Raw genomic sequence first — 27,256 nt, 5'->3', positions numbered from 1 at the left:
AGATCCTCTCTCTCCCCGAAACCGCACTGAGATTTCGAGATATGCAGCAGCAGCCCCAGCAGCTCATCTTCAGTTCTTCATCAGCCGCATTGCAGTTCGTATCGAGAGTGTGTGAAGGTATTGTAGCTGCCTGGTACAGATATTAACATGAGAGGTTAACGGTTTTATTGGTTATCATTCCGTGGAAAAAGAAAACAAATAGTGTTAGTGATAAGCCAATAATGGTTGGTGAGCGTGTGCAAATTTGGGCAGTTTGAAGCATTGAAGGTTATACATATTACCAGGTTGACGGAAGTGTGTTGGTGCGCGCGTTCGAAAGGGGATGAGAGGAAAGGGCGACGTGTGTTTATGCAAATTTCGCATCTCAGGCTGAAGCCGGACACGGTTAAAGTTCAAGACCGAGTGTTGAATATAGAGAGCCCCTAAAAGCATCACAGTCGGATCAGAAAATTTACTACTCGTCGTCGATTGAAAGTCTTGCTGTTTCCCCCGGGTACCTGTCCATTTCGACCGAATGAAAAGAAAATATATTCTAAGGAAGTTGTGAGAGTGTGTTGGTGGTTTCATCCGCTGCTGCGTGGTATCGAATGTGATTTTGGCACACAAAAAATAAGGATCAAACGAGATACAAAAGAGTATTGAGCGCAGTGCCCTTTTCAGAAAAGGTTAGAGATTATAATCTCCCACTCTCGATATTCCGGCGAGACGCGCGTGTCTGTTTGGTGCGAGTTCCCCGGGAGTGGTAACTCATTCGAGCGATTCGAGCGAAAAAGTGTGCGCTCCTTCGCTCGGGACGCAATTTTCGAGCTGTCAAACAGCGACAGCAGCAGAAACAAAAAAAAAGGAAAAAGATCCGTGAAGCTGCGGAACAAAAATCACACACGTAGATCTGGTGTGTGAGTTTATTCACGACGCGACAACACGGCAAGCGGCCGCATTGTGGAAGCAGCAGAGTGTCTGTAGTGTTCTTACCGACGGAAGTCCATCCAGTGTTCCGAAGTTCAGTCAGCATTGATGCGAAATTATTTCAGAACTCGCGGCGCGTCTCGTCTAGATTAGTGTAGAAGTGTTTTTCCTGTGTGTGCGTTTGCAGTGTGAAAAATAAAGTGATTTATCGGAGTGCAAACAAACATCAGACAGAATTCGACGGGATTTGCGGATTCAGCCACGAACAGCAGCTGCCAAGCAAGCAATACATTTTTTTATCCGGCAAAGGATTACAGAAAGGCTTCAAACTGTGGGGCTCAGGAGCATACTTTTTACATCCCCAGGGAATGTACTTTCCGGTGAGCCAAACTTCAAAACTTTTGCACAAATTATCTGTGTGTATGAATGGGAAAACGGGAGGAAGTGAAGGGACTGTCTCGCGTGTTGTATAATCGTCTGTCAGAACTGTCAAAACACAGTTTTGCAAAAATAGTTGAGAATCGTCAAAGTTATCAGTAAAAAGTATTTCTTACCTCAGTGATCAATTCTCAGTATCGATATCCGAAGAGGGCACAGCTTATCGTGGGTTTCAAACCTTTTATTTATATTTCTTGTGTTATGTTTTTCTCCCTTTTCGCTTTGATGCTTTTGACGCCGTTTTGTTTGTGTTTGTTGTAAGCTGTGGGTTTTTGGCATTCTCTTTGGCACTGTACTTGGATGTGTGCGTGTGAGGCAGAGAGAGAGAGAGAGGGACTATGTGTGGATCTTTATTGACAGTTATGGCGATTTGTAGCCAGCAATATGTTTTCAAGGTCCCTTCTCACGCTGATGTCTATCCGTCCTCTGTTAATTTGGGTTCCAATTAGGTATGTTGTTCGATCTCCGATGCGTCCCCAGACTCGGTGTAGAAGTCTGATGATCGTCGGAGTTGGAAGTTATGAGAAAGATGTTGCGCATTTGGCAGAGATAGGTTTCAATGTCTTAATGCGGGTATCCGAAAATAATGTCCCTGACTGTAGGATTGTTCTTATCGTATGTTGTTTGTGATGTGACCTTATTGAGGATCCTGAAATGTGTAGGGGAAAGGGGGGTACTTTCGGACGGAGGCAGTTTCGGACAACGTTTGTAAAAATTAGGTGGTACAATTTTCAACCAAATTAAAAATATAAGTAAGTTAACAGCCCTTCCACCAACAGCCGTCATATGGTTTGACATCTCCTGGTCGTTTATTACTTACGAAAACAACACAGTGCCCATTTTCATAGACGTTTCGAAGCTTTTGAGCTTGGAGTTGTAAGTATTTCCCTAATTCCTCTGTGAACGATTTAGAAATTTAAGTACACCACCTCAATTAGTAATTAATATGAAATGAAAAAAAAAACGTGCATACAACTGGGAAATAAAAAGTCTATTTATTAGATAAAATTATTATTTGTTTTCGGATGGTGGTGGGGCGCATTCGGACACTGTTTAATACCTCATCAAATTTGTGTCTGATTGTTGTTTACTAACCAACATCAATTTAGTCTGATTCTCAGACGTAATGATGGTTCATCAAAATCCGTTCCCAGAAAAAATAGTTATTAACGTAAACATGATTTCGTTAAAACGTTACCTGTTTCCTGATTTCTTTCAGTAAGAATGTTATTACTGAAAGATGTAGTTCTACATCAAAAATCGATTTAGTAGAGCATAAGATATTGATTTGAAGGAACATAATTTATAAAACTTATAGCTTCGAAAATAATTTGAATTATGAATGGGTAAACGGTAAAAATAATATTAAAAGTATAAAAAGTAAAGATAAAACGGATATCCGATAACTATCCGGCCAGATACAAGAAATCAATGATTTTTCATTAACACTAGATAAATCATAACAAAACAGCTAATTAATATCATATTTAAAAATAAGGTGCTTATAAATGCTGTGAGAATCTCAAAGGTTCATCGCTAGATATGTTATATACTCTAATAAGATTTTCTACCGAGCTATGACCGTTTCAAGAACTTCTAAATAGTCTGACTTGAACCTCGGGCCCAAAAAGGTAATTAGATGATTTAGATCTTCTTCTCAGTAGTTGAAATGAGTTCACAATCCAGTGTCAGTTAGAGAGCATCTCTCATGTGAGGTAACTTCGGTGTTCTATGTGCAGTCTCGTCCTTGTACAAATACTTTTTATATGCAGTACAGGAGAACATGCCAGAACATGTATTTTTTGTTATTTCTTGAAATGTCTGAAGAGGCCTAATACACTGCTCAATAAAGCACCACTGTTGTGTCGTCTAGTTAGTGAATGTGTATGTCCTCTCTCAGATCATTATCTCTGAAAACTGAAAACTGTTGAGCAAATTTGGATTGCCGTGTCGTTCTATAGCCACACCACTTATATTGGCATTGCATACATACCTTCAGATCGCATAAACGACTCAACTGTAATAGATTCGCACATCTCCTCGCTCAATTGGATAACAAATCGAATGTGACTGACTGACAATATTCTTTTACTTGGTGATTTCAATTTGTCCGGTATTAGTTGCACTCAGAGTACAAGTAAACACTTGTATCCATATTCTTCACGCTCATCTATGAACTGTTTAACCGAACGTTTACTAGACAGTTTTAGTGTTGCCGGTTTGTGTCGAATCAACGGAATCCTCAACGATAATAATCGTATGCTCGACCTATGTTTCACCAATTCAGAAATGGTTCACAACACAACGGTGATCAAAGCTCCTTCTGCTTTAGTTCAAATGTGTCGTCATCATCCTCCGCTTCTTGTTTCGTTGCTCGAAACGTCACCACTCGTCTTTATTGAAACCATCGAATCTACTTACTACAATTATCGTAAAGCGATTTTTTCATCAATGAATCGTTTCTTTACAAGTATCAACTGGGACGACATTCTGATTGACTGCGATATAGAGGTAGCCACGCAGTCTTTATCTAATGTTATCCTCTATGCGATTGATCGATTTGTCCCCAAGAAAACAGCCTGCAACTCTCGTTATCCGCCATGGTCTAATCATCTTTTGAAACGTTTGAAGGGGGGAAAACGTTCTACTTTTCCAATCTCCGTTGTGCTTTTTGGAAAGCCCGTTACTCAGAAATCAACAAAGACTATAAACAATTGAACAGAGCGCTATTTGGAGCTTATCTGGACCGTGTTCAGAGTAATCTGAAAAATAACCCACAAGAATTTTGGAGATTTATTGATGTACAGAGGAAGGAGTCAGGACTACCAACCATAATGACACGCAACAATGTGGATGCTTCAAACAAAATAAGCTTATGTGAGCTATTCCGAGAACAATTCAGTAGCGCGTTCGTTAGCGAAAGACTTCACAATGAGCAAATTTATGAAGCCGCCAGTAGTGTACCTTACCTACCTGCTATCTGTATTAATCCTGCTATAAGTTCCAGCAAAGTACAACTTGCGTGTTTGGATCTTAAGAGATCTTCGAATCCTGAACCAGATGGCATCCCTTCTATCGCATTGAAAATGTGTTCAAGCATACACTCTTCACCGCTAAGTCTATTGTTCAGTCGCTCACTACGCTGTGGAGTTTTCCCGAAGGCATGGAAAAATTCATTCGTTTACCCCGTTTTTTAAAAAAGGCAGCAAAAAGGACGTCAGAAATTATAGAGGTATCGCTTGCCTTTGTTCTATCTCCAAACTATTTGAGATAATAGTTTTGGATTTCTTCTCACACGCCTGCAGTAGTTACATCTCCGACCAACAACACGGTTTCGTGCCCAGAAGGTCTACTTCTACAAATCTGGTGCTGTACACATCGTTCATCGCCCGCTCTCTACAGTCTCGTAACCAGATCGATGCTGTTTATACAGATTTTTCGGCCGCGTTCGACAAAATCAATCACGATATCGCTGTCGCCAAACTCCAGCGTCTAGGTTTCCATAGTTTTCTTTTGAACTGGTTACACTCATATCTGACTGATCGTGTGATGTCAGTGAAAATCGGCGACACCGTTTGATCTCCTTTTCGGGTGACATCGGGCGTACCTCAAGGAAGTCATCTCGGTTCTTATATATTCCTGCTTTACCTCAACGATATTAATCTTCGTCTAAAGTGTCCCAAACTTGCATATGCGGACGATTTTAAATTGTAAATTGTCGATGTTGCGATATTCCTACAGCAACAACTCGATATTTGCTCTGATTGGTGCGAAACCAATAGAATGGTTTTAAATCCAGCAAAGTGTTCAGTCATATCGTTCACGCGGAAACGATCGCCTGTAACATTTTCGTATAAAATACGCAATATCTCTTTGAAACGTGTTTTGACTATCAAGGATCTTGGTATCGTCTTAGACTCAAAGCTAACGTTCAGCGACCATAGCTCATACTTCATCACCAAGGCATCTAGGATGTTAGGTTTCATTTTTCGCATCACAAAGCAATTTAAAGACCCACATCGTATCAAAACTCTTTATTGTGCTTCAGTGCGCTCTCATCTTGAATATGCGAGCATAGTATGGTCTCCCTACTATCAAAATAGTGTCTAGCGTATGAGGTGATCCAGCGGAAATTCGTCCGTTTCGCCCTACGCAACTTGCCCTGGAGCGATCCTTCGAATTTACCCAGCTATGAGGATCGTTTTAAACTGATCGGACTCGATTTGTTGAGCTTACGTAGAGATGTAGCGAAGGCAACTTTTATATCCGATCTAATTTCCTCGAAAATCGATTGTGCTGATCTTCAGTCGATCGATTTTAACATACGCCCTCGTAACCTGCGTTCACATGCATTTCTCTGCCTTCCCCACTCTCGCACAAACTACGGTTACAACGAACTCGTATCGAGTATGTCTCGTGTATTTAACCGCTGCTACTTATCTTATGACTTTCACTTATCTCGCGCCAGTTTAAGAAAGGCATTCTTGACCACTCTTTCCAGTTAGGCATAGTTTTAAGTAGATTAAGTATTTTAAGTTATTAATTTATTAGGTATCATTAGGGCACTCATGTTCAGGCCTGTTGATAGTAATGAATAAACAATAAACAAAACAGTCCTAGGTTTTTGAATCTTGAATGAAAATAATTAAATGATGTTCTTTGCTTATTTAAATTCGTAGTATTTACTCTCACTCGACCGGTATTCAAATTATTTCAATATATCCACAAAAATTTAATCATTGTAATAGAAAATGCTTATCAGAAAAAAAAATCTGTTCAAGATTCCTTACAGAAAACTTTATACCCAATCAAAGGATATTTTTTTCTAAACGGAAAATTGATTCATCGTTCATTACTTTCGAGTGAATGTGTTTATTCGTCTCTAAAACATATTCCTTTATTAGCTTCTGGTACACCTGCTGTTTCTCCCCGTTGCGTATTTGCAAATAATAATCCGGACCTACAAATATTAGATATTGATTGCTTAGGAAAATCTCTTTTCATATGCCTAGAAAGAAATGAACAAACGCGAAAAAACAGCTCATGTCTAAATGAGTGGTAAATTTCTAAAAAATGTATGCTTTTGATTTTTCTATGACATAACAACGTTGGTCTCTAAGCTGACATTTCGTGCCCATGTTTCCTACATCACGTCTAAAGCGTCCAAATCTCTTGGCTTCATTTTCCGCTTCTCAAAGCAGTTTAAGGATGTGCTTTGCATCAAAGCTCCCTACTGCGCATTGGTACGTTCAATTCTTGAGCACGCTTGTGCAGTATGGTCACCATTCTACCAAATAGCATTCAGCGAATTGAATCAATTCAAGGGAATATTATCCGATTCTCATTGCGCAATTTGCCGTGGAATGATCCTCTAAATCTTCCCAACTATGGGGACTGTTGTAGACTGATGGGGCTGGACTTACGTTCTCGAAGAGATGTTGCCAAGCCCTATTTACGTCGGTTAATTAGTTTCAACATTAGCCGACGTAATTTGAGTACCAATAATTTCTTGTTCCTCTCATCATCACGCACAAATTACGGATTCAAAGAACCCGTTTCTAGTATGTGTAATTTTATATTAGGTCTTGAAGAAGAAGAAGCGTATTGTTTTCCGATAATTCTTGCGTATTGCAGTCGCATTGCGCTAAGTGGCGTATAAATGATACGATTTCATCAGTTTTTAATTATGCTCAATGAAACCTGCATTTTCATGCAAAGATCATGAATTTCTTTTTTGCACAAAAATATAATTTTCCGGATCTCTGATTATGAATATCAAATAGATTGTTGAAAAAAATTGGAACTTTACAATCAACATAAATATTATAATTTCATTCCTTTCTCGACATAGTGCAATGCACAAATGGGTGTGCTCTGTACGTAACGAGTACGTTACATTTTCAATGAAATTCCATTTGTATGATAATCAATGACTAGTCAGCCGAAGAAGTCTAACTACGTCTGTAATTATCAATGGGCAAGTCTGATGATGGTACTTGTTAATGTCACGAGACTTGGTGACATTTGAACGACAATGTGGGTAACTTTTATGATTGAAATTGACAGTGTCTTTTGATTAATGCGTTCTGGAGAGAACAAAAAATAAGACTTGGCATTTTGAAAATCACACACCACAACGTAAATAGGGCAGAACCTAGGCAATTTAGTTCATCTTCTTCTCACTCAGTGCAAACTTTCTCAGTGTGACACAGTTTCCTGTGGTGTATTCAAAATCCACACTCGCAAAGCTTTGCAATAATTTCTCACAAGTCATACCACACAGATGACCCTAATGCAATTGAGCTCAATTAGGCGCAAACCGTCCGCTAACACAACAGGCGCTGTGACAGGAGAGGTAAAATTGAAATTCCGACATTCACTGGAGAAGTTCATTTTGATTACCGCCATCCGCCGCCGCCGCGTTGTTGGGATGGGGTCGGGAAGATAGCGCATAACACAGTGCACAAGTTGAACAGAGAAAACAAAGGCCGGGACGGGGGGAATGCGGCGTTACGTACGATCACACGAAAACAAAACAGAAGCAACAATTTACAACGCGAGCAATAATATTTTTCCTGCTCTCCTGAACAACGGCAACAATACACGGTGTTTATTTGGATTGGCTCGATTTCGTTTACCGAGCCATCATCCTCGGTGGTAGCCCCAGCAATCGACCGATCTCTGTTTGCACATTGCTGCGATCCGTTATGTCAGGCTGGAACGAGAATCAGCTGGTAGGGAAGGGGAGGAGGTTCATTAATTTAAATCAAATAAAGTTTATATTTTTGGAACGGACGGCCAATTTCGGTAGCCATTTGAACTCGAGAAGACAGCGCCGGAACGCTCAAGTGTAAGATAGCATCGCGATCGTCGTTTTCGCTGATTCCAAAACGTCAGGGCCAATGGTTATTTATTTGGTTGCTTTATTTTCAATTGTTTTCCTCCATCTCTGGCTCTGAGCTGCTGTGCGCCGTTTCGTCGAGCAATCGTTTCTAATTCCATCATTGTCCCACGCGCGGTCTTTTGCAGCTCAACTAGCAATGATACTGACAGTATAGAACCGAATAGAGCTGCCAACCATCAATGTAAGGCGCATTATGGCGCAGTCAAACGCTGGCCGCTTTGAACTCGGAAGCCTGTTTGTGTGTGTGTGTGTATGTATGTGAGAGTGGTGTTTGCGGTTTATAAAATATTCATAGCTTCCAAAACATCAGTCCTCTCAGCCGCCGCCGCCACCACAATATCGACATCACACAACCAAATAGGACAAAGCGGTTCGAGAGCCGATTGAGTTATGAGCGCTATTTGACTTGCCATAATCGGTTGGCAATCGGATGGCAATAAGATTTGTTTAATCGGTAAACAAGTTGCCTCTCTCGTGATTGATTCGGTTTGACGGATTCACACTTGCTGTGACAGACACCCTTTCTCGTTAAGGAGATTATTCACTGATGAGAGGCAAATCATACTTTCTAATGGACGGGTGAAAAATCGAAATTTCCTCTCCAAAAACTCCAAAAACTATTGTTTTTATTAGTAGAATGATGCCACGCATTAATTTTTTGAGATGTGAGAACAGTCAGAAACAAAATCAGTAACTAAATCTTACGAATAGATTGAATGATGCAATCTTTCGTAGATTTTTGATTCACTCTTTTCCGTGATATTTTTTGTAACTGAAGATCTTTACTCGCAAATTTTTACATCCATCTGGTTCAGATGGTTACAATTTGAGTTTATTGTTTTGCCAGTTCCGAGGTCATCCTTGAACAAAATTCCTCTCAAGCATTTCCAGCCAAAATGAACTGAAAATAGGCTAAAATTCAATTCTCGCGTAACTTTTGAAAAGGTCCTATGTAACAAATGTAAACAAATCGAGTTAATGGATGCACGCTATTAGTTTTCAATCATTGAATGCATTACAAAAACAATTGTTCACGTATCTATCTTCTTCATATTTTAATCGCCGATGCAAAAAATATCCAATGTACAGATTCGGATTTTAAGCAATCGGCTGTTACTTCAGACGCCTCTTTCCTCCGACGCTCGAAACGTCCGAAGTAACAAAGCAAGCAAAACAACACGAAGTCGTACTTCGGTCGATTTGAGTTTTTGTTTCTTTCAGGTGTTGTTATCTATGTCAGTGCAATTCAACGAGTGATGACAATAATAATCTGTCTTTAGAATGAAATGCTTATGTTTCGATTGTTCTTCAGTAGTTAGTTTCAAATTTTTATCGTGAAACGTAATATGTCCAATGTGCAAACAGGGGCAGTCAAAACGTCCAATGTAACTTTTTTCCTTCCGAGGCTTCAAATTTAAGCTCAAATCACGGAACAACTGTTACGATTGGTTTTTCAGAGTTATTATCGACTGCTAGTGGTAAAAGTAGTGATAAAGATCGATACCTTTTAAGACAATTCGCGGAATAATGTTCGGGTCTTCAACTTCATTTTTCTCGAGTTGACGAAAATGTTACATTGGACCTTTTCAAAAGTTACGCGAGAATTGACTGTTTTCGATTTCAATGAAAACGTTGCACACGCACTTGCCTTAGGGAATTGAATATTTTTTTTCCAGCATGGTTAAACTGTTCAAAATCAACCTGTAGATAATTATGAGAGCTTTCTAAAAATAAATACATAGAGCAATTCCATGCCAAATCAACCAAAAACAGCTAATTGTAAAGCGATCCTCTTCGATTTTATTGAATTTGATGGAAGCTTACCAAAAAAACAATTTTCAAATTACAACTGATTTGTTAGAAGCGGGTATTCAAAATCATTGATATTTCTTTTAAAAAAACGTAACTCAAAATCCTGATGTCTGATTAAAATATGATGTTTGACAAAGTTGTTGAGAAATTAATTAACTACTAGCTGACCCGGCGAACTTCGTCCCACCAACAATTAATATTTTCAGTTCAATAATTTCGAAAACTCAAGTCGCCACAGAAATTATTTTTCTGTACGTTATCTATATTCGTGGTATATAATTTCTGCTTAGGCATATACACCTGACGCAGACTAAGACGCATCAAACCTGATACTGACTGTTAAATCCGTTGCTATGTTCTCGAGTTAATTCGTGAGGAACGGAACCAAATTATTTTTATTTATAACTTTTTTGACATATAATCCTGACGCAGACTTAGACGCATCTATCCTGATACTGGCTGTTCAAATCCGTTGCACCGTTCTTGAGTTAAATCGTGAGGAACAAACATCAGATCATTTTTATCTATATAGATATACAAAATTTGCTGAGACTGACTTTTCAATTCTCCATTTTTCCGAATGGTTTCCATAACATTTTTGACATATAAACCTGACGCAGACTAAGACGAATCAAACCTGATACTGACTGTTCACATCAAATCACAAATTTGCTAAAAAATGACTTTCCAGTTTTTCAACTTCCATACAAAGTTTGCCAAAAAATGACTTTCAAATTTCCCAACTTTGCGAATGGTTTTCATAACTTTTTTGGCATATAAACCTGAGGCAGACTAAGACGCATCAATCCTGATAATGACTGTTCAAGTCCGTTGCTCCGTTCTTGAGTTAAATCGTGAGGAACGAACACCAAATCATTTTTATTTACATAGATTCAAGAAAAATAACATTCCAAATGCACTGTTGAAAAATATTGCTCAAAAATTGAAATTAATATAGAGATGCAACGGATATCCGGCAACTATCCGGTATCCGGAACCATTTTTGTAGCACTCTTTTTCCTCAAAAATAGGCCTTAGTTTCGGTAATCACTTCATCATCGGTCTTGAATTTCTTGCCAGCGAGCATTCTCTTTAGGTGTGTGAACGGAAAATAGTCGCTAGGGGCCTGATCTGCAGAATACGGTGGATGCTGAAGCAATTCGAAGCCCAATTCATGCAATTTTGCCATCAATAGACGAAATTCGGATTTTTCCATTTTTCACAATAACAAAAGTTGCTTCACTCTCAATGCTATAACTCATGAACCAATCGACCGATTGCTGTCAAATTTTGACACGTATCCATTGAAAGATGATTCTTTGTGATAGTCAAGTAGATTTTTGCAAGAGGCCTCATCTAGACGTCAACCTTATGAACTTTTCAGCCGAACTGTTAGGTTAATTCAGTTTCGTCTCTTGCTACGTTTAATTTGATTTGTGGTGGAGTAAGTGTACCCTCTCTCAGATTATCATCTCTGTAGACAGTTTCATGTTTGGTTATCTTGAATGAAAATAATTGATTGATGTTGTTTGCTTATTTGAACTCGTAATTCTTACTACTTACTCTCGACTAGTATTGAAATTATTTATTTTTCAATTATTTTTATTTCAATATATCCATGAAAATTTCCCCATTGTAACCTTTCTGGTATTAAATACTTAACAGAAAATAAAATGTGTTCAATATTCCTTGCAGAAAATTTGGTACTCTAGCAAGAGATATTTATTTATCCGTTCCATCACTAATTTAATATTAAAAACTGCATTAAAGATATACAAAACATATGTACAAGGGGAATGTTTTTAGGTATAAAAATTTTTAATATTCAATTTTAAGTAATTATTTTTCCTTACGGTTTTGTTGCTCAAATAATTTCCCCCATTCTTTTAGCCATATTTGGTTATATTTCTACCCGCTATATATTTATTATATTCCCCACAGACAAAATAGAACAATTTCTATGCGCTTCATGTTGTGTGTTTCATTTACTTCAAGTGATAATGACTGCATAGTTTTCAACAAATTACATTCTAAACGGTAAACATACAAACAAATACATCAAAATAATAGACTCGACATGACTTACAGATACGATACTGCTCTGATAGAAAGCATCAAATTTCAATAATTTCTGGCCAACTCGTCATTTTCAGTTTGTTCAGGAAAGGTTTTGACGATCGGGACTCGTCATTCCCGCTCAAGAGGTTAATTTTTTCTCATAAAAATGGATCGCCAAATATGTTGCTAATCGCATAGCCCAAGGAAGGAATCGTCCGATTTTCTTTATTTTGTTGTATTCGTCTCTGCCCATAGATCAATGTTACGGCGAGAAAAATCGGAAAATTTCCGAAATTCGCCAGACCGGCTTGTAACTTATAAAAAAAAACGTTTTGTCGAAAATTTAAAATCTGTCTAACTTATATTTTTTAATTCTTGAATTAGTTGAAATTTGATAAAATCACCCAAAAGTTGATCTTGAACGGAATGTGCTTGATTGGAATAATGGTATTTAGTATAATGTTTTACATTCAAAATATGAGAGATTTTTTTGACGTAGGACTACGTCTTTCATTTCCATACCGGGGTGTAAAATCAATGTTTCGAAAACGAAAGCGTTACGCCGGAGACCGAGATTTTGAGCGTTCATAGCTCCTAAACAACTGAACGAAATGGTATGATAAACACTTCATTCGAAAGATAAAATGTCTACGCGTTATATGCTTGTTTCTTTTTGATCCAAAAACTTCAATTTCAATAGCCTTAAATTTGCCTTCAAAACCGGCTATTGAAATCACCAATCGGTATATAAGCGAGCGCCGCTCGTAAATCCACTCAGTTATAATTGAGCAGCGATTGAGGTACCATCGCAGGAATGAATGGATGTTTCCCTAACACAGACTTCAAAACCATGGAGCCTGGGAAAATCGGCATTGTAAAATAGATGCAAGCAGCGGGTATTTTTATACTCGTTTGCGCTTTTGCAAATCGGAATAGTTCCCAAACACAGACTTTAAAACCATGGAGCCAGGATAAATCGGTATCGTTTGCGTTTCTGCAAATCGGAATGTTTCTCTAACACAGACTTCAAAACCATGGAGCCAGGGAAAACTGGCATTGCAAAGTAGATGCAAGCAGCGGGTACTTTTGTATTCGTTTGCGCTTTTGCAAATATGAATGTTTCCCTAACACAGACTACAAAACCATGGAGCCAAGGGAAATCGGCATTGCAAAATAGATACAAGCAGCGGGTACTTTTGTACTCGTTTGCGTTTCTGCAAACCGGAATGTTTCCCTAACACAGACTTCAAAACCATGGAGCCTGGGGAAATCGGTATGGCAAAATAGATGCAAGCAGCGGGTACTTATGTATTCGTTTGCGCTTTTGCAAATATGAATGTTTCCCTAACACAGACTACAAAACCATGGAGCCAAGGGAAATCGGCATTGCAAAATAGATACAAGCAGCGGGTACTTTTGTACTCGTTTGCGCTTTTGCAAATATGAATGTTTCCCTAACACAGACTTCAAAACCATGGAGCCTGGGGAAATCGGTATGGCAAAATAGATGCAAGCAGCGAGTACTTTTGTACTCGTTTGCGTTTTTGCAAACCGGAATGTGTTTTCCCAACACAGTTTCCGAAACCAATGAGTTGGGAAAATCGGCATTCCAGATCTCGGCAGTACTTTTTATATCCCCATGCATTTTTACACTCCGGAATGCGTTTTGCTAACACGGCCTACAAAAGCGGGTACAAATGCAACGCTTTGGTTTGCCCCTTCATGTCGCCAGCTCACTGAATTTCTACGCATACCGTTTGATGATTAGCCAAAATGTTGATAACTATTTGCTGCGATAAAAACTACCATAATGCATGAATTGACCTAAATTAGGATTTGTTTGCAATTGAGTTCGTAAATTGTTTCATTCATTCACTAGTTTAATGAATAATTTAATCAATAGTTCTGCGCAGCGGTGATATCGTGCCCAATGAGGAACATACGAAGTGCGATTATCGCTGATTGAAAAAACACAAATGATTACTAAGCCAACGGCTGTCCTACGTCAAGCTTGCGGTTATATCATAGGTACAACCCATCCATGGTTTTTTGATATGCATAGTTTAGTGTTACTTGTTGTTTGCGTTTTTAAAAAAATCAAATGCTCGACAATATTACACAGAAATTCCGTTATTTAACGTCAAAATTTATTCTGATAAAATCGGAAAATTGTCAAAGTTATTTCAAGTAATTTTCGAAAATATAGACTTTGGTTCCCATTTATTTTCGGAACAATTTACTAACGAACCTAGGATCTCCGATATAATGTTTCTTTGGTAATAGTTGTTGTTGATGAGAAAACACAATCACTTTGACATTTATTTGCTTTAGGATGATAGCGATTCCACAACATTTACTCAGAATCTATTAATTCGAAAACAAAATTTATCCGCAGATAATTTTCCTGAAAAAGGACCGATGGTTTCCGAGGTATTGTAGAATCAAATGGAGATGGTTGATTCATGATTAATTCTTGCCCTCGCGGGAACCATACACAAGCCGGTGTCGTATATGTCGTAATTTTTTTCCTTATTGACAATGCACGCACTGCACTTGAATATGAATTGCGAACGTTCCTCTGATTTGTATTACAGTGGCTCAAAGAGGCAAGGCCTCTTGCATTGAAAAGGGCCAACTGGTTGACCAAAACAAACCCTTTCGTAACTTTCAAGCTGATGTTGCACATAGTTTTTCACTGGTGCAAATTTGGGGAAAGAACGCAGCTTAAGGTGCGAATGTTCTCCTCAATTACTGACTGACTACTCCGCATGGTGACAAACAAATAACTCATCACTACTACGATATGATCTCATTGTTAGCGTAGGACTTCGAAATTGTTGCGGGCGAGTACAATCATAGAAATTTAGAAATGAATTCTTTAGTACGAATATTTGGCAATACTGATAAGGACCGATGAATGGATGCTTGCACTTAGTGAAGGGCTTAAACGATTCGCTGCATTTTGAGGTCACTTTCAACACGGAAACAATACTATCAAAATCACGAAAATTGAGAGACCGATCGGAAAAATGTCACCAATAAGTCATTCACGGTTCATCAAACATCCAGCTAGTGACCAGATGGCAGCAGCAGCAAAGCTTTTCAAGTTAGGTTGCGTTTTTCGAATTGAGAAAAGACTTGAGGTAACCGAACTGAAATATTTCTACTTAACTAGGAAAATCTCTTTTTAACTAAGAAAAGTTCTACTTAAGTAGGGATTTAAAAATCATAAAAATTCCTCCGTAATTGAATGATTATATACATTTCTACGCCTTTCATTTCTGTACTGGGGTGCACATTTAAAAGTTCTAAAACGAGAGAAAAGTAAGTTTTTGTGCGTAAGTACCGTCTGAAGTGGTATGATAGTTACTTAATGTTAAAATTAAAAAGTGTACGTCTTTCAATAACCCAAAAACTACTTTGAAGCAAACTATTGAAATTACAAGAATTTATAAATACCTGCTTGAAAATCCATCTCAGTCGTGTTTGTCTAGCCGGTTTCGGTTGACAGCAAAAGCACTATGAATGATGGCCAACATATTTATATTTTGCTATCGTGTTGAATGGACGGGCAAAACTCAACGCCTCAGAATGCATTCTTAGAGTATGCATGAAGCCACCATAGTACAGAGCATGCAGTGACGCGCAGGTAAATGCTCAATTGAAAGATGGGACATACCGCATCAGTATTTATGCCGTTGGGTGGAGAGTGTTTGCGTATAATTGAGTCACACGTAAGCATTGTTCATCATTCATTACATAGGAATCTTTAGTGAAATGAAAAGATACTATTTGTCTTTGATTACCAGTATTCACAGAGATGATAATCGCACCGCAAGCGTTAAACAGTTTTGGGAACTTTCGGAAAATCTAAAATCACTTCAATCAGTTCGGGTGATTCTATAAACTCGGTAATTTTGAAAACATAGTCTTCACGGCGTATCCCCTTATAATCAGCCAATTATTCATATTTGTGGAGCCAACACAGTATAGTGAGATTTTATCAAAAGACTATTTTGAACCTTAATATCTATTTGCCGGTTGTGCGAAGTGGCATGACATTTCATTCGAAAGATGATGTCTATGAATGATGTTTGTTACATGCGTACCCAAAAAATTGTTCAATAGCTCAAAATTCATTCATTGAGAAATGAATGTCTGTCCTACGCTAATCTATTCATTCAGATATAACGCATTCCTAGTATTTTTGTTTTTAAATAAAATGTTTTTAAAATAAATTATTATTCCATATCGACAATTAATAATCATCTACATATGAAGAATGATTCAACATTATAATTTTGCATTCGTGACCCTTTTAACGAATGTGCCGTTATCATGAATATTTAAGAATAAATGAACGTTGTTCTGTTATTTGTTATTTCGTTCTGTTCGGCATAGAATTGATTGAATGAAGACACAAATAATCGGTTTTGCTTATTTCTCAATTTTGTTTTGGGAGACTGATACATACATCCGCGTAATATTGATGATGAGCAGTACAAGTGGATGGAGATAATTCTATTATCACGTCTTACGCTTTGCTCTTTCCGCCCGGCTTATCTCATCTGTTTTTTCATTAGTTTGATTGTGCAGCTTGTGGTCGAAGCCGACCCGCCTTAGCCCCAACGTTTCAATGCTTCTTTGTCGCGGTATTAAATTTATGTTAAAATAATCAATTTAACTCCGGAGGAGTGAAAAAACGAACAACAGCGCGATGACGAATTCGTCTACGATGTGAGATACTGGAATCAATTCCAGAGATCCTCTCTTCCTTAGTGAATATGCTATGCATATGTGTGGTGTTTCTATTTCAATACTGGAATAATAACTGGATGTCACAAGTTTCCTTCTTTTTTTTTCTCCCTTACGCGCCATAAACGAGCTGCTTCAATTTGTGCCCGAGAGAGGCGGCGCGCGATGAAGAAAGGGGAACTAATCGTGATTCGAATGGCCTTCATTCAAACGGCGGAATTTGCATCAGCAGCAGCCAGCAACACATCGCGGGGATGTCGCAAACAAGCAGCCAGCGAGCGCGTCTCTACCTCTGAAACGCTGCTGCATATCTAGACAGCAGAAGATCGAATGACGCGCGCGAGAGAGAGGGAATGAATGAATGCTTTATGTCTGTGGCTAATTAATGTCGGAAAATCGTCTCAAGTTCCCAGTGTCATTAGTGTTTTGAACTAGTTATTTTCGTATTTTGGCATTCGGCATTTTTTCGACAGCGTTGACACTGCCTTTCGGCAGCGTTCGATGCATTCCAATCATGACATTTCTCGATGAGATGAGATGTCAAACATTGATGGTAAGTTACGTTTCAAGTGGTAATCGATCTTATCTTCTTTTTCATCTCAGATGTCACTGAAGAAGAAATTTTGCTCAAAATTCAATCAATTTTTGATTAAAGTTCTGTCCAATTGAAATTTTGTTTGGATAAACATTCTCTGGAATATTAAAAAAGAGGAATTCCACGTCCATCTACCACCTATCCTCTGCAATATTGTTGAAACTTTGTACATATGAGAATGGTTACCCAAAGTATTATCCACTCTCATATGAATAATATTAGTAGGGTATTTTTATTATGACGTATCTAAAATAAGCGTTCTTTTCTTCAAGAAACCGGATGGAGTAAAGGAGGAGTTGTTCTAAAAAAATTAAGTGAGGTACTTTCAGTACATAAAACGAATTCCATACACAATAATGCATAAATGATGAATGAAAGTTATGATGCTAAGACTACCAATCATTTTCGAGTTATATATTTATGAAAGGTTGATTTTTAATGAGTTAAAAAAATAAATTTGACACTAAAAAAAATCAGAAGAGTACATTTGCATTTTTCAGTTTAATAATGCTATACCACATGTACAGCCATGAAACTGAATTTAAAAAATAAACACACGTTTAATGCATCGTTAGCTATACATTTTACCTGTCTGCCTGGCAATATGTGGATGCCACGCTAACTAGCATTCAGAACTGTTCCTGTTTAGAAGCAAACCATTCATCGAGAGATGTTTCGACAAATTCGTAAGAATTGAAGCGCTGTTCAGTAATTGCGTATCCCATCAATGTAAATAGGTGGTAGGAGCCAGATTTGGTGAAAACATGTTTATGAAAAACAAATATTAACAGTATAGTTAGATGGCACATGCCATTTTTGTAAAATTTAGTTATGATGAATTTCAAATGATTTTGAAGCAAAGTTGATATAATTTTTAGGAATAATATAAATGATTGTTTTTGTTTTGAAAAATTTCCCCTTTTTTGAGTAGTTTTTTCTTCTTTCTTCCCTTTTTTTGTTTTTCTTCTTTCCTCATTTTTACTTTATGTCTTTTTTCTTTCTTTTTTCTCCATTTCCTGTTTCGTTTATTTTCACTTCCCTTTTTTCTTATAAATCTCTTTTATTTTTCCATTCTTTCTTATTTCTCTCATTCTGAATTTTTGGCAATTTTCGCCTTTTTTAATGTTTTTTGAACAGTTTTTTTTTCTTCTTCCTTTTTTGTTTTCTGTTTCTTTTCATTCTTGTTTTCATTTTTCTCTATTGTTATTTTTGCTCTCATTTTCATTAATATTTGTTTTTCTTCTTTTTTCACTTTGACTTTATGTCTTTCTCCATTCTTTTTTTCTCTTCATTTCCTGTTTCGTTTGTTTTCACTTTCCTTTTTTTTCATATAATTCTACTTTTATTTTTCCATTCTTTGTCATTTTTCTCATTCTGTTTCCTTTTCTTTTTTTTTTTCGTGTTATTTATTCCATTTTTCTGTCTTTCCGTTTTTCATATTTTTTTCTTCTTTGTCTCTATTCTTTTTCATTTTTCTTCATTTTTCTTTCCACTTCCTTCCTTTTTTGGTCTCTTTTACTTGAAAATTTTCGCCTTTTCTTCTTTTTTCCCCTTCGTCTTATTCTACATCTTATTTCATTTCATTTTAAAATCTTTGGTCAACGTATCGTCATTTATGTTAGACTTATATGCATTTGGTTGGGAATCCTTGCTGCATATTACACTTTGGAGATATTTTAGAGAAGCAACGTCAAAAGTATGGGTGCTCCGTGCGAATAAAGCGAACTCTCTTTAACGAGGAAAACTTTAGCCAGAACAGGAATCTCGTATCCGAAGCTCACATCACAGTATCTTCCGGGTACCCTTGAGAATCCCTGTTGGTGGAGCTGATCTGGCATAGTGGTAACATCCATGTCCCTCACGCTAAAGGTCACGAGTTCAATTCTCACTCCCGACATCCTTCCAAAAACGGAAGTAAAAAGTGACGAACCAGCCAAATGAGTTGAAAGTCACTATAATACAGATAAAAAAAAATCACTGTTGGTCGTGTTTTTTCCATTTGTTAGTCATGCTCTGGAAAACCATAAAGTTATTCAGAAAAATAAAAATGGAATACAAGAGGGACCCGATTGAAGATAGTCTCCATTTTTTCACTATTTATACTGCCGTTCTATGCACAATTGTCTCATGTTACTTTGTGACAATTTTCACCTTTCTTCATAAAACTATGTTTGGCATTAAATCTACTGGAGAAACACAGAAAAAGTTATTGTTTTTTCTCATTTTTTTCAAAAAAACATCAAGGTCAATTGTCCCATGTTGATATTCTAGGCATAACTGTCCCGCCATGTAATCCATATAAAATAAATCGCTTCAAATACAATAATTTTATGTCGCGCTTTCAGCAGTGTCAATGCATTCATTTCTGGTTTGGAAAAACGAACTTATTCACAAACAAATAAAAAAAAGTCTAACAGAACACGTGTACATCATGTTAGCGAATGCCTAATAACAATGAGATTTATATTCTGCAAAGGTGTTGCAGATCACTCCTTTGCATATAAAAAGCCCAGTGTATTGCTAATTTGAAATGCTTAAAGATTCTTAAAGAAAACTTTAATTGCGTTTTTCTCAGTTGCTGGTTTTGGAACATGGGACAACTATGCGTAGAACGGCAGTATAGTTGAGTGGTAAATTAAAAATTGTTTTACATACAAATACTTTTGCATACGTTTTGAATTTTTGAACGTAAAAGAAGAAATTAGTTTTTAATTTTCTCTCAATGTATAAAGTAAAAAATAAATTATAAATCAATCATTTCGTGTCAAATCGAATTTCAAATTTCAGATTTTCGTATTTTTTATTCTTTTATTAGAGTGTCCATTTCCATTTCAGGATGGTCCGCGAAAAATCACTTCTTTGTTCTCTGTTTCACTTACATTTTTTTTCCTTCATTCCTTCATTACCCTTCTATTTTACTACTTTCTTTCATTCTACTTATTCTCTTCTTCCTAATTTTTCCGTCCTTATTTTTTCCTTTTCTTCTATTTCTTTTCTTCTTTTTACTATTTTCTGTTTATCTTTTCTTATCTTTTCCTTGTTATATTTTTTTATTGTATTTCTTATAATTTCGTATACAACGTATACTGGATTCTTTTTTTACGAGACTTTTTTTACGCGAATTAGTTTAAGCGATTTTCTTGAAGTTACGCGATTTGACACTGCCGTATCGTCGCCTAGTTGAAAAAAAAATCCTGTGAATGCGTTTGAAAATGCGGCTGTGACGAGCGCGTGCCGATAATGGGACAATCTTCTTTACACGGTTAACAAACGATTTTTTATCACACGATTTTTTTTGCGTGCACGCATCAATTGCGTAATGAAAAAAAATCAGTGCATTATTATTTGTGTCAATCTCATTAGTGCTTGGTTAGAATTGCCTTCTGAATATATGCATTCTTTTTTCTTTATCTTCTTCTTTATTCGATGCTCCTTCTATCATCATCATTCTTTACTTCTTTGATGATATTTATGTTTATGATATATTTTAGTAGTAAATATGTGTATTCTAGTGCAAACAAAGATTTTTATTAGTAAAAAATGATAGGAGGTTGTGTCTGAGACACGACAGCATTGTTGACGTAGAACTACGCTGTGGTTTAATTCAAGTCGCTTATTTTTACAGCGGATAATATTCTATAATGCAACGAAAATTTTTAAATAACCATTCTACCAGTTTGGTCGCCCTGAAGTGATTTTTTTTTAATGTAGAATCACTTGACGATAATTGTTTGATGATTAATTCTTGTGCTCGCAGAACAATGCTTGCTCGAGATAAGTGCAGCTGTCATCCTTAGTGGAGAATGTTTTGCTACTGGCAAGCGAAACCAAATCACATACAAAATTTCAGAACGACATGTACTTTCTTGGTGACTAAATAAACGAAATGAACTCTATCTGTTAATCTCAACAACCTTGAAAAGAGTAGCACTGCTTGATTATGATCAAGATTAGCGCAAATGCAATCCTAAAGGGTGTGTCACATCAAATTGCATCACGGAAAAAAACGCTGTAGAAATTCGCCCAGTAGACCGATCCTTTTGAAAATTTTAGACAGTAAAATAAAAACTATTGAACAACTTTTGGCATTTTCTTTTTATTCATACTTCAAGCCCAAGCCCGTATGCTCGCACCTTCCTCTTTACCCCGTCCATAAGGTTCTGTACAACGTCGTGTTGTAGTTTTTTTTTAACAGAAATCCATTTTCTCTTGAAGTCCGCCTCCGATTTGACAACTTTTGGGTTCTTCCGGAGGGCCTGCTTCATAATCGCCCAATATTTCTCTATTGGGCGAAGCTCCGGCGCGTTGGGCGGGTTCATTTCCTTTGGCACGAAGGTGACCCCGTTGGCTTCGTACCACTCCAACACGTCCTTTGAATAGTGGCACGAAGCGAGATCCGGCCAGAAGATGGTCGGGCCCTCGTGCTGCTTCAATAGTGGTAGTAAGCGCTTCTGTAGGCACTCCTTAAGGTAAACCTGCCCGTTTACCGTGCCGGTCATCACGAAGGGGGCGCTCCGCTTTCCGCAAGAGCAGATCGCTTGCCACACCATGTACTTTTTGGCAAACTTGGATAGTTTCTGCTTGCGAATCTCCTCCGGAACGCTGAATTTGTCCTCTGTGGAGAAGAACAACAGGCCCGGCAGCTGACGAAAGTCCGCTTTGACGTAGGTTTCGTCGTCCATTACCAGGCAATGCGGCTTCGTCAGCATTTCGGTGTACAGCTTCCGGGCTCGCGTCTTCCCCACCATGTTTTGCCTTTCGTCGCGGTTAGGAGCCTTCTGAACCTTGTATGTACGCAGGCCCTCCCGCTGCTTGGTCCGCTGGACGAATGAACTTGACAAATTCAGCTTATTTGGTGACATCCCGGACCGAACTTCTCGGATCACGTCTAAACTGCTTAACTACGCGCTTGTGATCTTTTTCACTGACGGAGCATCCATTTTTGCCGTTCTTCACCTTCCGGTCGATGGTTAGGTTCTCGAAGTATCGTTTTAGTACTCTGCTGACCGTGGATTGGACGATTTCCAGCATCTTACCGATGTCCCGATGTGACAACTCCAGATTCTCGAAATGAGTGCGCAGGATTAATTCACGACGCTCTTTTTCGTTCGACGACATTTTTCCAAATTTACGAAAAATTGACAGTGAAGCATGGCCAACGTGATCTATACACTCTTATCTGATTATAAGCGAAAGCTGAAGATATAATTCCTAAAAATTAAATTTCTACAGCGTTTTTTCCGTGATGCAATTTGATGTGACACACCCCCTAACTCAATATAATTTATTGCATAACTTGCTATTCCCCAAATATATTTTTTGGTAAACAACGTTAGAACCTGCTTCGATATAGCGTTAGTTCAATGCATTGTTGACAGAAAACAAACAATGTAAACTGCTTGTAAAAGGTCTGAATATTTGCCTCAACAGAGATTCATTACTAATACCCTAGCGTAAATATTTCCCTCCCGCTATCTTCCCTCCTTGTTTATATTTATCATTACGACTGCATAATTTGCAACACCAAACAATCGTCAATCATAGCATAAAACATTAGGCGATTGTTGCATCATTACAGGGCCAATGCACACGGGAGCAGATACAAATGGGATTTCAGCGTAGCGAAGATGCACTATTTTTACGTACGGGCTATGAAGCACGCACGTACGCACACAAGTATCCATATAACGATGGCTTGAAGCAATATACACACACTTATCTCTGTTTTATGCTCTTCTCAACAGAAGCCCTTTCTGTTAATATTGCCAGTCTATATTAGCTTAGCTGTCATCCTTTGTGGAGAGAGTTTTCCTACCGTCATGCGAAACCATATCACTGACAAAATTCCAGAACATTTATTTTCTTGGTGAGCTGACGATAGCCTAGTTTGATGATTCCCCACACAATCGTGTAGCTCTAAACCTTAATGCAATGGCGTCACTTTGACGCAATGATCGCAATGCCAGAGACATCAGCGAGTAAGTAATTTGGTCGCGTACACAGCTTAATCCGAAGACATGTGATAAAGCAAAACAAGGAAGAACGAGCGATATTTATTTCTTTGTATACAGAACGATACTGAAAGTTTGCCTTCCTTCCTTGCTTGAGACTTTGAACTTCTTTAGTTCATTCGTCTCTAACCTTCAGAAAGGCCCTTGGAAAACGTTACTTTATCCATCACATTACACCTGCACCCCCATTGCCTTGAGAAAAGCATTCGATCCCTCGCCGTCCAGCTCGCCCAGCAACGATGTTGCTCAGTCGGTTTCCTCACGAAGAATGAAGGTTTGCCTCAGCGAGATCCACTGTTTATACACTAGGCAAATATTCCCCTTCGTTCTTTTTCTATTTCTTTGTTCACGGAGACTTTATATCTTACGATTTCCCCTTCGTTGCTCGTCGATAAGTTGCTCATTATTGACAGCTCTGTACGGGAAAGCACACAAATGGACAGAACAAATGTATGAGAAAATGGAAATGCTTCCATTCAATGTAAACCATATACATACACATTGGATTGTAATGTATAGCATAAAAATCTTAGGGAATTTTCGATTCGTTTGGTATATAAATCGCCAAAATCTGTTCGCGGCAAAAATAGTTATTAACGTTTACTTTATTTCATGGAAACGTGATCTGTTTTCTGATTTGGCACCATTAATGAAAGACTTAGTTTTACGTCAAAAAATCTGGAAGAAATAGAGATATCGAATCCGAAGCACTCATTACAGTATCTTCTTATTTTTTTTAAATTTTCAGACCCAGTACTGCTTGAGTTTATATTTAAACGTGTTTTCACGTATTTTTTTATATTTGTATTTTTTTCAGAATTTTTCTTGTGTACAGCAAATCTTTCCACTTTTTCATCATCTGCAATTTTGTTATTTTCCCGAAATCTACGATTTTATTGTGTTCGTGAATTTAGAAGAACCTGGAAGGTAAGCGTGTAAAAGATGCCCCAAATCTTATCACTAGCACTATGGAAAATATTGTATAGGATACCAAAAAAGAAATTTAGACAATTTTTAGAATCCCTACATGGTGAACCTATGGTGAAAAACGCACTTTTTCATTATTCTCCGCCATTATCAACTGTTTGAAAATGGTAATATGAGAAAAAATCTCAATGTTTATCTTACTATTGTGTAACGCGACAAATCGTGAAGGAATTTCATCAAAAATTCAAAATATTCAACTTCGAAATTTAGGAATTTTTATTTTATGTTTAGATCCATTTGTGCAATAATTTTCATTTAAATGTATATGTTTATGATGTGGGATTTTTCCAAAATTTTCCGAATTTTGCACGTTTTAAAATTTTTGGTTTCGTATTTGGGTTCAAAATCGATCAAGCTGTCTGTTGATTCAGCCACTAAAAACAGCGCCCAACGCAAATTAACGCCATTCGGCCACATTCACCGTTCACCCGTGCACTCCCTGTGCAAACATTTCAGGTATGGAATTTTTGGTCACAACGAACGAGAAGATCAAGGAGCTACCAAACAGGTCTACCCGTGGCCGATGTGTGGTGAACCTGTTTTCCGATTATTTCTTCTTTTATTTTCACAAATTCTACCGTGTTTTTGTTTGGTCACCATCAACAGATAGCACTTTCAATCCAAGAGCCATCCAATATTTCTGCATCAAACAACGCTCTTTGGCTCTGTGTGGCTCGACAACGGTGGACGATTTTTTCTCCAATTGGGTCACCGGTTGGCGTGGTTTTGTTTATGACGGGCGGTGTTTTTTTTTTGGCCTTTGCTTTCTTTTCTCACAGCGTCCATTGACCTGCTGCGGCGGGTGAGAGAGCGTTTTCTGGGGGGAAACCTCCACAATGTCGAAGATTGAGTAACAGCATCTCCACCACGACCACCACCACTGGAGGGAGCTTAAAGCCGAGATATCACCGCGCGCAAGACCACTTTGATCGAGTTTATGATTTTTTTCGGCCATCGGTGTGTGTGTGTATCACATCCATTTCTTTCTTTCGCCTATTCGTGATGACATTTTTTCGGTCCGATTTCTATAGCCCTGCCTTCGTTTAGTATTAGTTTGAATGGCATTTTTTTGGCTGTCTTTCAATGATGACGCTTTTGGGGGGCTTTATTTAGATTCTTCTGCTGGCGATTGGCGACCGGCGAACTTTCACAAACCGTTACGAAATACGAATTGCTCACGAGAAGGGTTTATATTAAGCGTTTTGGGGTGCGCTTTGTTTCGAAACGAGCGTTTCGGTCTGACTTTCGATCCCATGAGAAAAATCAAATCAGCAAAGTTTAAGATCACTCTTTGATTGCTTTCCCCGAAAGCTCATGTGATCACTAACGCTAACTAACGAAATCAAATGTATCGAGATGTGGGATGAGGAAAATCTTCTTTTCTGGTGGGTCGTTGTGTGAAAGTAATCACGTTGAAAATCTATCCATTTTATATCGTCCCAAACGTAGAAGTGGTCGAAAAAACGACGACTGCTATTTCTGTCTTCTACACCAGCCACACTCACAAACACTGTTTAATTCCCAAACGGGCTATAAATCATCGAAAAAGATTCTACACGTGATGTAGCAGCGCTTTCGTAGATTCGAAGATCGTAAAATGATGCGAGCAATGAACCATGTAAAAATAGTGCCGTTAGTAAGTTTAGTATGAGATTTTTAAGATTAGGAGGAAGTCACTTTTTTTTTTAAATTATGTTAACATTAATAAGCATTTTCGCTGTAAACGGATATTGATGATTTGCATACTAATCGTTTCAGAAACGATGATATGCTCTACATTACAATTTCATAGTCTGTAAATGGTTTAATTTGATGAAAATTAGAAGCTTTACAATTTTCCCATACATTTTTTCTACTCATTTGTGTACTTAATAACTGTAGTAACTGAGTAACTGCAAACCAGTCTACGTAAATCAGTCACTCCAAAAGGTGCCTCATGTGAACGGAAGCCGTGGAGAGAGGAAATTTTGCAATTCAAGCTCCGCCCAATAACAACATAGTCAGAGCGTAAAAGAAGAATATTAGAAATTGTTATTACCAGTCTTGTTCCTGCTAGCAAACGGTCGACATCTTTTTGGAGTGCTGACAGTGTCGTGGTGCGATTTTGTTCACAAATTCAAATCCCAATCCATAAAATGATGCAGAGTGTCGATTTTCGTGCGTTGCGAAATGTGAATTGAAATTGTTATAACTAAACGATTTTAATGTGTTGTTTATTAGAAATGAGGAATAATGGTGGTAATGGAACAAACATATAAAAGCTACAGTAGAACACCGATTATCCGCGAAATAGTCTGGCTAGGTCATCGCGAAAAACTAAAATCGCGGATAACGCGATATACGACTGAAAAAGAGGTGTAAGCACAAAATAAAGATATTTCAGCATGAAAACTATGTTCTATCAATACAGAAAACATTCAACTATCCCTCTGCAAGGTCGTGTGCACCAGTGATCAGATAATATGAAAGCTTTGAACAAAACAAAAGAGCAAGCGAGCAAGTCTAACTGACAAATTTTGGGAAGCTCTATAGAATTACTATGGAACTTGCTTTATTGGATAATCGGGGTTCCACTGTATTTAGAAATGATGCATTCGAAAATAATTTCAGAATATTGAGCATACGGATTAAATAAAATAATCTCTTGGTCCTACCTCGAAAATGCGTTCGTGTCCTAGATGCAACCCCGTATAATTTTTTTTTTGCATATTGTCCTATGTATTTGTTGGCCCTAAGGATTTTCATTTGACTGTCATTGTGTGTTAATACAGAATAACTAAATCTATGCAA

At 37.7% G+C, this 27,256-nt stretch overlaps 1 protein-coding gene across 6 annotated transcripts in view; it reads left to right on the top strand.

The window, feature by feature from the left end:
- Positions 1–27,256, top strand: part of LOC129767789 (RNA binding protein fox-1 homolog 2) — a 663,095-nt gene that overhangs the window by 237,580 nt on the left and 398,259 nt on the right. The window contains exon 1 of one of the 6 annotated variants that reach the window (XM_055768984.1): positions 84–1,286. The exons of the other annotated variants lie outside the window; for them this stretch is intronic. Coding sequence (XP_055624959.1) covers positions 1,275–1,286 — 12 coding nt within the window. The 5' untranslated portion in view covers positions 84–1,274. Of the gene's footprint in view, positions 1–83; positions 1,287–27,256 lie in introns of those variants that run through there. 6 annotated transcript variants of the gene reach the window in all.

This window comes from Toxorhynchites rutilus, chromosome 2 (genome assembly GCF_029784135.1).
Source record: "Toxorhynchites rutilus septentrionalis strain SRP chromosome 2, ASM2978413v1, whole genome shotgun sequence".
Lineage (NCBI taxonomy): Eukaryota > Metazoa > Arthropoda > Insecta > Diptera > Culicidae > Toxorhynchites > Toxorhynchites rutilus.
The sequence above is the reverse complement of the archived record's forward strand: the minus strand, read 5'-3'. Positions and strand labels throughout refer to the sequence as shown.